This window comes from Terrapene carolina, unplaced genomic scaffold (genome assembly GCF_002925995.2).
Source record: "Terrapene carolina triunguis isolate 2854851 unplaced genomic scaffold, T_m_triunguis-2.0 Scaffold66, whole genome shotgun sequence".
Lineage (NCBI taxonomy): Eukaryota > Metazoa > Chordata > Testudines > Emydidae > Terrapene > Terrapene triunguis.
Window position 1 is genome coordinate 56,850,814 of NW_020664417.1, and position 12,159 is coordinate 56,862,972.

Here is a 12,159-nt window from a genome sequence, read left to right on the forward strand (position 1 = left end):
TTTTTTTTTTTTTAACCTGTGGGCTTGTTAACCCTTTACAGGTAAAGCAAGTAGAGAACAGCTACTAAGAGGAATTTTATAGCTAACTGGCTGGCTGGGTGTCCATAAACGGGAGCTACCCCACCACTTTATTTATCACACAGGGCATCAGAACTATTTGTGGATTTGGGTCAAATTTGCTCCCCCCCCCAAAAAAAAACCTGGATTTTTTTTAAAATTTGCGAAGTGTTTTGATGTTTTGATTTGAAATGATGTTTGATTTAGAAATATAGTACTGTTTTTTTAGAAAATGGTGAAAAACACCTCAAACCAAAACACACACAAAATAATAAAATTGGAAGGGGTTCAACTAAATGTTTCATTTGACTACAAACCAAAATTTTGTGTTTTGGCTTTTGCTTCAATGAGCAAAAACTTAAACAAATCAGTTTTGGTTTGACCTGAACTGACTCATTTTCTTAAGGACTTTTTCGTTCTGCCCCGAACCAAAAAATCCATTTGCTCAGCTCTGGTTGCCACTTCCCTCATTATGGCTGCAAGCCTGGGAGTGCGTGGAGGGGTAGAGCAGGGTCTGTGTGCTTCTTCTCCGCCTCACAGGTCCCTTGAGCAGGTAGGCACAAAGGTGTGGGAGTAGGCTGAGCATAGGATACACTCTCCATAACATGTTTACCAGCAGGGCTGAGCTGATGCAAGATGGGGAATAATCTACATTCAGCAAAGGGCTGCAGTAAATTATTCTCCTTTGGGAACAAGGGGAATCAGGGGGTCTCTGAGTCACTCTTTCTGTGCTACTCAGCCTAATGGCTCAGACTAGGTCTAAATTCCTTCTGTCCCCATCTATCCATACACCCCTTTTGCGTACACTCCCTTGTTCTAAAGAAATGTACAGCATGATATACTCCTTTACTCTCCCTGACAGAGCCTTCACCTCTTCCTTCCCATACCAATATTCACTAAACAGGATGCTTTTTGGGTGACCTGCTTCTTTTGTAGGCCCTGAGGCAAAATAATTAGGTTAGTTTGGTGATTACACCTTCCCTGGCTATAATAAATCATCATTTGAATGAGACTCCCCAACTATAAAAGATAGATACAACCTCATGATACTTATACTGTATGTTCATGCTGGTGAAGAGTTCTTGCAAAATTCTTACTATTTTTTAACAAGATCTACTTACAATCTAACTAATGATCATAGTATAGAAGTTACTTATTTGATAGTATTAGAGGTACTGGACTGGTAATATTATAAAAACATCCAAAATAGCAAATCAAAAATAGTCTCTATTATTTCAATTGTATTTCCTCCCCAAATAGTTTACAGAATAATTGAACAGGTTTTTTTTTTTTTTTTTAAACTTGCTGAGACTTCAAGTTCGTAGTGACGAGGGTGCTAGCTTGGAACTCAGGAGACTCAGATTCAGTTCCTTGCTCTGTCAGGCCACCTATTCTACAGACGGGTCAGCCTGATGCACCAGGGTAAACACCCATGCCACAGGTGAAAGTTTGAGTTATACAAGGGAACAAGACATGTAAAGAGTAATACCTCATGGTCCTGGGACTCTTCTCCCCTGCTAGGACCACAATATCTATAGTAGTTACCACAGCCATAGTTCTGTACTAATTACTACTGTGTGGTTCCAGACCTTGTTGTTATTTTTTAAATAAATAACAGTGTAGTTGTTGAGGGAAGTATCTTTGCCATCCAAAATTCTGTCTGGGAAGACTAGAAGTTGGCTCAAGTTCCTAGTCTCTGGATAAGACAGTATCTCCTTTGCTGGAAATGAGAATCCTGACTCCTTTATCGTTAAAAGGGGAGCAATGTGGTGGAATCTTCAACCCAATGGGCCTCATCTCTGTGCTAACAGCATCAGCTCCATACTGAAATTTTCAGCTGGGACACTTCCATTACAGATGTTCAACTTTAGAGTGCTATTATCAGCAGTAAAAGGCCTGAAAGAAATGGCCCCTTCACGGATTTTAAGGCTGAAAGAGACCATTATGATCGTCTAGCCTGATTTCCTGTATAACATAGCCCCAATGAGTTTCACCATGTTAATTCTTTATCGAGAGTTCCTTCTTCTTCAACAGATGGGCTTCTTCACCAGATTTAGTCATATCTGCTTAATTTTCTGGCAAAGATTTTTATTCACTCTGCTGAGCTGCTGTACCACTGTTAATTAAATTCTTCTTGAAGAAGCTTAAGCGATTGTGATAAAGGAGCCAGAAAGAACTGTGTTGGAAGTTTGGAATGCAGGCTGAGTTTGCATGACTGGCAGTTATGAAAAGCATCTTTTTAGTTGTGTAAACTGAGCACATTTGCTATGGAGTCACTGAAAGATAAAAATCATGGAACCCCACAATGCCATCTTTACAGCCACTTTTCAGGACAGAGCCAAATGTTAAAAATCACCCCTGTCAGTCAGCCCTGGAGGGACTCATCTTCTTGTAAGGTATCAGGGAATGTAATGTGTGTGATCACTACATCTGTCAAGTGATTCTCGAGGATTCACTAACAATATACAGCAATGAGGCAGGACGGAGTCTATAACTCTACCTCTGGGTAGGGGCACCTGGCATTGGCCACTGTCAGAAGACAGGATACTGGGCTAGATGGACCTTTGGTCTGATCCAGTATGCCCGTTTTTATGTTCTTATGAACAGTCCCAGGTTTTTGAAGCTCTCTTCACATGGAAGCTGTTCCATACCTCAAGTCATTTTTGTTGCCCTTCTCTGTACTTTTCCCAATTCTAATACATCTCTTTTGAGATGGGGCAACCAGATTTTCACATAGTATTCAAGGCGTGGGCATACCATAGATTTATATAATAGCATTATGATAGTTTCCATCTTATTATCTGTCCCTTTCCTAATGGTTCCTAGCATTATGTAAGGTAGTGGATAGTATTCCAGTGGGTAATTCTTGCCAACTGAAAAGGCCAGCATAGTCTTAAGCCCTAGGAACCCACTTATTAGATAAAGTTAGCCCCAATGGCTTGAGGTTAGTCATTCCAACCCTGACACAGCAAGGTCCCTTAAGCATATACTTAACATAAGAACCCTGAAACCATCCTCATTCATTCTGATGGCACAGTTTCCTTCATGGGTTCTGCCAGATTTAAACAGTGCTACTCATGTGCTTAGGTGCTTTGCTAAATCAGGGCCACGTACCAGCATAGAAACTCTAGCATGAGAGTATTTTCAGTGTTGTAGATCAGGACCTGAACCCTACAAACTATGGAAACAGGTTTTTATTTGGTTGCTGTATAAACAAGTCTGTGTCTGTTTTTATACAATACATGAGTTTTCAGATCTCTATAAGCACATGCAACTAAGATTTTTGCTAATCTACTTCCACAAATGCTTTGACCTCTGTGCCATTGAATGGAGACTGTTGGGGAAAAGTTTTTGGAGGTAACATTTTAACTCATTTCTTGCATGAGAATGATTCTTTTCTGAGGCCCACTTCTTAGTGACCATTTTCTGGTAGATATAGATATACTCTCTTCATTTGTTTGCCCTAAAGCTTGAACACAGCTACCATGCATCATACTACCCAGACGTATTCTTTGGCATCTTCTATAAGCAGCCTGTTTTGTTAACTTGGGTCAAGGTATTGCAGTAAACCAGACAAATCATGTCACAGAAATTTAATAGATTTTTGTCATAGCACAGTTCCTAATGAACTCATTTCATATTCATGTAAAGGTCTAATATACTTTCATAAGAATTCTGTCATGGCGGAAAATTAGTCAAACATCATTAACTGAGACAAAGCAAAAGGGTCACCTTGTAGTTTTGAAAGGAAACACTTTGTAAATTTCAATTACTATAACAAAGATGCAAAAATAAACCTATTAACCGTGTCTCATGGTACATTAGGGAAGGAGGGAGTGTGTACAGTGACTAGAACAGGGGAATGGGGCCAGTACTACTGGTCCCACTTTGGCCTCTGCCATTGATTTGCTGATTAATATAAGGCAAGTCATACATTCTCCCAGTGCTGGAGTCTACCCACCTGTAAAATGAGTATAACACAACAAACCTAAATCCCAAACAGGGAGGTCATGAGAATGAATGCTTGGATTAATCCTTTATGTGAAAGTCACTGAAAAAGCTCAGTGCAGTAGCAGTAGAAGTAAACTACTAAACACAATAACTATAAAACAATGCAGTCCAAAGGAGCTGAGTAGACAAAATAAATAATTTGGGGAAAATACTAGCAGGGTTGATTACAAGACCGGGTGAGTTTCAATACCCAAATGGGTGAGATGTTTCACATTAGAAGGGTATATTTTCCAAAGGCTCCATCATTGGGCAAGCTGCACAGTCTATTATTCCTGATGGTATTCATAGAGTTCACAGTAGTCCTTTTTTTAGAGTCTAAGCTAAAGTTGCAGCAAGTCTGGGGACAGATTTCACGCAGATACAGAAACCAGGCTGTTAGCCCCACAGTGATGGTAAGTCCATCGGGGCAAATTCAGAGCAGTGCCAGCTGCCCAAACATGGCTCCACTAAGGGTCAGATTGTCAAAGGAACTCCATTCTGATTTAAGTGCCAAAATAAGCATCTAGGTTGAAAATCTGACCTCATTGGTGGGTGCTGAGTGCTTCAAAATCTGGCCCTCTGGTTTTGAAAATATGGCTCCATGTGGAGAAAGTCAGCCAGATGACATGCTGCTTCAGTGCATTTCCTGGGGAGACTCCTTCAACAGGGAACATGTGGAGTCCAGACAAATAAAAAGCCTCTTGCACTGGCAGAGTGCTTTCACCTGGGGAGGAGGGGGGCTGGCAGTGCTGCCACCTGTCCTTCTAGGTGAATGAATGGCTCCAGCAGCACAGGTGCCCAGTAGGCAGCAGAAGGTGTAACTTGCATCCTCTTGTGCCTTTTGTGATACTGGCCCGGAAACGCTAAGAGAGCAGTGGCAGCTCCTTTTAAATAAAACTAAACTAAAACACACACACACACAACACTAATGTGTTTATTAGAAAATGAATGGTACCTAGTAAAACAAAAGGAGAGGTTCAGTTCAAGAGCCAGGGTGAGGTAATAGCCAGCCTATCATGGCTGTGATTCACAGACCCAGGATCACATTCTTCCACTGGGCAGGCCACATTTCACTTAAGGAGAGCTATAGACTCCTTAATTAGTGTAATAACAATGGTGGACCAAATTCATTCCTTTTGTCCCAGTAGGAGCTCTGTAGCGGATTCTGTAGTCGGTGGTACACATTAAGGGCCCAGTCCAGCAATCCTTACACATGCAAACTAGTCCCATTGAAGTCAATCAGTGAGGACTACTCACATGAGTAAGGGTTGCAGGCCTTACTTTCATATTCTTCATGTGATACTGTCTGAGCCACATTACCCTAAATGAGGGAGAGTTAATGTGCCTTGAGGGATGTGATGATTGTGTTATGATAAGCTGTTAAAAGCATCATTAACAAAACACAATTGTCCTGTACATCTTACTTTACACTTTATAGTCTCATCTCAGTGTCCTGTGTTCAAAATGATTGTTGTCTTTTAGCAATGGAGCAATTTCCCCATCATAAAGCTCTCTTGGAATATAATGGAGACCAAAGTTTGCAAATAAGTTTTCATTGTTTTCATAGCATGATGATTGCAAGCATGTTTAAGCAGATGGCAAGAAAATTAACAGGCAGCAACATTTTTCATTCTGAACAAATAAAGGAGCTGAATTTCACAGATACTGAGTATTTGCAGCTCCCACCGAAACCAATGGGAGTGGTGGGTGCTCGGGACCAGATGATGGGAGTTAAGTGCCTAAATACTTTTGAAGATCTGGACCTCAGCGCTTTTAAAAACCAGGGTGAAACTATTTACATTTTACTCTCAGTATTTAAGGACATTTTCAAAATAGTTTTGACTGTTCTGCTTGTGATCCAGATTGTGACAGGCCTGTACTTGGGCACACAGAGGGGGAGGAGGCTGTGGTTTTAATTGCTTTGGCAACATTTGTATAACTTGTCATGCCAATAACATCTCATGGAGCTTGAAAAAAAAAAAAAAAACTGCAGGGCCAAACACAGTTGCAGACTTGCACTGGAAAGAGCATAGGGACTGCTCTCTCTGCCCAGCGCTAGAAAGGAAGTGAGGCAAGAAGGAGGTGGGTCCAGGGCCCTGCAGTATAAGCAGAGGAGACTGCACCAATGTAAAGCACAGTGTAGTCTCCACAGTGACACGAGAGGCATAACCCCTCCCTGAACACCTTCTGGGGCAATGTGGCTACAAACAGTCTGTTACTGAGGGTGGTGGCTAAATATCACCATTTGGCTCCATTTAGTTTGGAAATGTGTATTACAAAGTCATATATTGATATATATTACATGGGCTTTCCTCCACTTCAGTGGCCTTTGGATCAGGGCTGTAGCATAGGTTTAGATTTAAGCAGTAATACTACTCTTAGGCTATAATTAAATTCCCCAGTGAAAAAGCTACCTGAGGTATACCTGAGGCATAACAATTCCTAACAGGGAAACTTCATTGCTGCTGCTTTATAAACAGATAAACCAACAACAACAACAACATGCTGGTTCTTATTATGCTAGAAATGTTTTTAAATAGCTTTTAAAGTAGGTGTATATAAATAAGTAATTTAGCAAGGGGAGCAGCAGCAGAGGGAATGGAAAGGGGGCATGAGGTCAGAAATTAGCTAATGAGGCTCAAGCATTTTGAAAATGTGAAGAGGGCCACCTTGTTGGCCTTGGAAATGTAATGAAAATGAAAGGATAACTGTCTGGTTTGAAGCATTTGTCAGTATATCAGTTAGTATTTCCTAAGCATAAATAGAAAGAGGAAGTGAAGGTTTGGATCAGGTTGTAAAAACTTGGTACCTAAAGCAAGGTACCTAAGTGGCTTGATTTGCAGAAGTGCTGAGTCCCAGGCTAGCGCTGTAACCATTGGACCATCTGTACGTTAATTTAAGTTTATTTCACTATAGTAAACCAGATTGCAAAGTACATCTCTGTGATGGTAAAGCAAGACAGAAATAGGAAAGTAGGAAAGCCAACATTTGAGTGAAGGGTCTCTAGTCTTGTCAGTTTTTTCATAGATTATGAATCTATGATCCAGAGATTCCAAGGCCAGAAGGGACAATTGTGATCATCTAGTCTGACCTCCTGTATAACACAGGCCATAGAACTTCCCCATATCTTTTAGAAAAACATCCAGTCTTGATTTAAAAATTGTCAGCGATGGAAAATCCACCAGGACACGTGGTAAATTATTCCAATGGTTAATTACCCTCACTGTTAAGAAATTACACCTTATTTCCAGTCTGAATTTGTCTAGCTTCAGCTTTCAGTCATTGGATCATATTATACCTTTCTCTGCTAGCTTAAAGAGACCATTATTAGAATGGTTGTGTCAGAGCAACTCCCCCCAATTTTTTTATCTGCAAACTTTGTTGTGCTGATGTGGGAAGGGAGAGGAGCTGGGGGAGGGCAGACACATTATGGATTGTGCTCTATGCAGCCCCAAGTGGAAATACTGCTGGAAAATACAACATAATTAACCCTGCACAGCACTGTCTGCCTCCTGTGGCATGGCCCCCTAAACTCCTATTTGAGGATCCAGCATGCTCTGCACCTCGCAGAATAAGGCCTTTAGTACCATTAGTGTTGGCATTAATTTCACTTTGCTCCTGCCCCCCTGAAAAGGATGTCAGCATAAAGTCATGGCAGGGGCAGACACATCATCTAAGGCAGCAATTATGTTAGAAGGGATGATTTGCTCAGTGACTAGTTTGGGGAGTCTGACCCTGCTCCCAGGGAATGGTTTGGAGGTGAGGATAGGGTTTGTCCTCCTTGCTTATCCTTGACATATGCAAGTTTTATGTGCTCTTTCCTCCACCCCATCTGCACAGTCACTAACATTTTCTCTTTGAAAGGAAAGTTCAGCAGGAACTCTGCAAGTTAGAATTTGCAAAGTCTGTCCATTGTGTTTTCCCTTCTCCCACCTACTGTTTATTATTACTTAACATTTGAATTAAGATACAACTTTTATGTCCCATTCATGGCCCCATTGTGCTGGGCACAACACATATAGTGAAAACAGTCCCTGCCCCAAAGAACTTACAACATAACTGTGACACTAAAATAAATATAACTATATTTATTCAACAACAGAAAATTAAGATATACAGTTGAGTAGTAAAAATAAATCTGAAGAGAAAAATACTGTCTTTTTAAGCATTCCAGTGATAAATATTAGACTGTAGGAATATTAGGAAAAGGGAAATTATTTTGAGACTGATAAATGTCTTAGTACTTTGTGAAATTCCAATAAACTGACAGCCAGTATCAAAACAAAGCACAGCTATCCAGTTCCTCTTAGCTGCATAGATGTTCCTCTTCAGATGGGACAAAAGTACCTTAGATTTTCATTTGAGACTGCCCCCACCACCACCAAAATGCCCTTGAAGTATATTAATCAGAAATGATTTTGATGGGATTAAAAGTTCTAACTGATTTTCATTGTCTGTAGTATAGGAAGAGAATGTGAAACCAGCCCAGCTCTAGATATTTTGTGCTTTACTTTTGCATTCATAACTATTATCATTCAGTCATCTCAGCAATGAAATTAACACAATCAAGTACAATGTAGCACACATCTTTGTCTGAAGTTACATTTTTTTTTACCCTCAACCAGTTTTCATTTTTCTAATTTTGCTAATAAGCTGTGGAGCATCCCTCATGTATATACACTTTTTTCTTTTTCCCAATGAAAAAAAAAGCGCTTTCCAGCATTAGTTTTCTTTTTCTTTGCTTTTATGTTGAGAAGTTTTTAGTTTGTGAAGGTGATGTTCTTTCTTTATAATAGCCTTTATCTCTACCATCTAAATCAATTGACAGAGAAATTCAGTCTGTCCATCTGTCAAAAATATGTACCAGGAATCTTTAATATTTCTGAATATTTCTAGTATTTCAAATATATATAGTTGACTTGGGGTGAAAACAACAAGAGTAAAACAAAAACCTTATATATTACATATATTTAAATGCAATGAACAATTTCAAAATTCTGATTTAAGTATATTCAAATTATAGAAATATTCTAAATGACTTTTCTTCTGAGCAGCCCTGAATTGCTTTACACAGACATTTGCTATTAATCCTGCTACTCCAAAATATATGATCCAATCTGCAATATCAAACTGTTTGCTTTTAGCAGGCAATTTATGAGAGATTGGATACCGAACTAAAACGTGATGGAAGCCGTTCAACCTCTTCCCCCCATTGCTGTTAAAATCCTCAACGACATATTTGCGCCTGGAGTGATAAAGTACTTCACATTACAGCTAAAATTTGTCAGTCATTCAGCAATTATAATCCACCCGTCCCACGCAAGAGAACTCTGGAATACTAGAGGGAAATCAACAGGCTTCTGCTCTGTCTCAAGCAGTACCAATTCTGCCAGCCCTGAGTCTCGGCAGCATTGTTACTTACGCAGAACATGGTGCTTAGCAGACAGCCTAGCAGCAGCTACTGTTGCTTTGACTATTTCCTCCACACCAAATCACAAGAGGAGATTAAAATATAAACAGACTACACTTTGCCCTCTAACTTCCTAATACAACGATCTCGCCCCTCCCCACAGGTGCCTTTGGGGTCCAAAAGCAAATGGGAGGTTCAGCCAGAGCAGATTTCTGCTCCTGCAGTCTGAATATGTAGCTCTACAAGTTGCATACAGAGACACGCAAAATCCACCATCCCTTTTCCCACCTTGAACACTGTTAGCAACCTGTGCCAAGGCAAAGGATCTCTGTCTCCTGACCAGTGGACAGTCAGCTTGCCTTAGCTGTAGCTATTTCTTCCGAGGGAAGCATGGTTGCCCCTAGATCCCGCCCCCCAGACTCCACAAATGCAGCGTTGTCACTGTGTCAAATATGCCTTTTATTATTATTATTATTTTATTTATTCCCGACTCCCGGCTCCAGCTGCCCAGGCTCTGGAGGCGGAGAGAGCGAGGAAGCGTGGAGCTGTCCTTGGTGCTGAAAGGCAGTAAGGCGCAATGATCGGCAGATGGCGCCGTGCCGTATTTTAAAAGGACATGAAAGGAGGAGAAGGTACAGTCCTGTGCAAATTCGTCCCAAACAGGTTTCCCCAGTGCAGCTATCAACAGCTCGTCTCCACAGAGCACTCTCCGCTCATCGTCCCTTGTTCTGGCATGAAAGAAAAAGCTGCACAGATACGAGTCTGAGACCCCCCCCCCTCCAACTGAACTCTAAGGGGCAGACACAAAATGTGCCAATTTCAGAGCTCTGGTTTAATTCAGAGCGTGTACTCACCATGTTGACCTCTGAGACCATGTCTATATTGGCAATGTCTATCCTCATCCCGACATCAACAGGAGCACCTTCAATCGGAAACGGGGTTTTGTTATGCACATCATAGACATTTAATAGCATCATCCCTGTGCCTGGCTGTGGAGTGGCATATATAAATGTGTGTGTGTTTGCATGTGTGAGTTGGGTACATCAGGAGGTGTGTGCACGCATGTGAGTATGTGTGTTTGTGTGTGTACTTGGTCATAAATTGGCCCACAACCATTTACAAGGACTAATTTGCATTTGAACTGACGTTTCCCTCTGATACAGGAAATGCAACACGGTTGTGCTACACGTTGAAAAAGACTGACAAATTACCTCCAAAGTCTGGCCTCAAGCGAATGTCGTATCCATGGAGCAATCTGTCCACTGTCTCTTTCACGTAAGACATGTTGCTAGGCTCATTAACGCTGAAGGGAAGAAGGACGGATTGGATTGAGAATCAACGCTAAAACTGCAGGCAGACAGAAAAACAAATGCACGTACACCTCCAAAAATAATTAGATCAACAATTCGCACAGGCACCAACACAACCGGGAGAGAGCACACCAGAGAATAACGCTCACCTTTGCGCACAGCAGACCATGGCTATCATCACGGGGAACGAGAGAATCCCAAAATACTCTCGACTGTGAACTGGCCACATTCCTAACTCTGTCTGCAGAATTGGCTTTTCTGCGAAGATCCAAGGAATGCAACTTAGTCCAGGCAGAGCAATAATTCCCAACAGACCAACGCATGCGCGGAGCTCGCTTGATCTCCAAAGACACCTTTTGCCTTGAAAACAATTTGTGTAAAAGAGTCAGCAGATCCAAACCTCTCAAAGTTCCCGATCTCTTCAGCCAGGCTTCTCAGAGCAGATCAGGAAAGCACCTGCTGTGGCAGCAAGGTTTTCTCCCCCACACAAGCTGAGCCCAGCGTGGTGGGCTCAGACAGAACCAGGAGCTGCTTTGGCATCTAGTGTGGACAGTCCCCGATTGCACATTGCAACAGAAGGCTGTCGATCTGGAAGGAGCTTAGAGCACAGGAAATGGTTCGGGACATAGCCAGCCGTGGAAAGTGTTCTGGGACAGACCTGGTTACCGTTTCTCTGATGGGGGGGGGGGGCTGGAATAAGAGAAGCAGCAAGCCAACGAGCTGTTCTCCGATTATGTTTGTGGCTGGAGCAAAAGCCTCTATTGTAACTGACATGGGCAACAGCAGCTCCACAAACGTGAGAGCCACTCAGCTCCGCACACCTACAGCCATCACATAAGTGGCAAGTACCCGCCCCGCCCCTCCCGCACCGGCAGGCATCAGCAAAAGCGTGTGCTACACCTGATCGCTATTACCTCTCTTCCTCGCAGCCCTCCGCATACAATGGGAGCCTACACCCTGCCTTGGTTTTGTTCCTTTGTTGTATTTTAGCACAATGGCTAGCTTATGCGGCTCCCGAGGGGTGGCAGACACACCTGGGAAGGAATCCTATGTGTGCATCATGGAGAGACACAACACTGCAACAGGCATGCTGCTGTGGCACAGCTGGACACAATGCGTGCACGTATTGACTGCATAGATGTCACACCACCAACTCTCACCTCTCCCAGCGGGTTTGACGTGAGAACGCTGAGGGGAAGGGGGGTGGGTGGAAGAGGCACTTCAAAGCATCAGTCTGTTATTTTCCTTCCAGACATTTCCTGAATGTTGATGAAGAGGAATGTGACGGCTACAATCCGCCCCCTTTCACCACAGCACAAAGGTGCTTGAGGGATCCGTGATCCCAGTCTGCGTACACCTAGATGTTTGTTTATTTCCCCATCCGAATGTGAA

General features: G+C 42.2%; 1 protein-coding gene across 2 annotated transcripts in view; it reads right to left on the reverse strand.

Moving 5' to 3' along the window:
- GABRB1 (gamma-aminobutyric acid type A receptor beta1 subunit) overlaps positions 1 to 10,996 on the reverse strand; it is a 249,827-nt gene extending 238,831 nt beyond the window's left edge. For both annotated transcript variants that reach the window (XM_026648162.1, XM_026648161.1), the window contains exons 1-3: positions 10,917 to 10,996; positions 10,669 to 10,760; positions 10,312 to 10,379 (exon numbers count right to left, since the gene is read on the reverse strand). In XM_026648162.1, coding sequence (XP_026503947.1) covers positions 10,312 to 10,379; positions 10,669 to 10,760; positions 10,917 to 10,996 — 240 coding nt within the window. The remainder of the gene's footprint in view (positions 1 to 10,311; positions 10,380 to 10,668; positions 10,761 to 10,916) is intronic.
- Between the last annotated feature and the right edge of the window lie 1,163 nt (positions 10,997 to 12,159).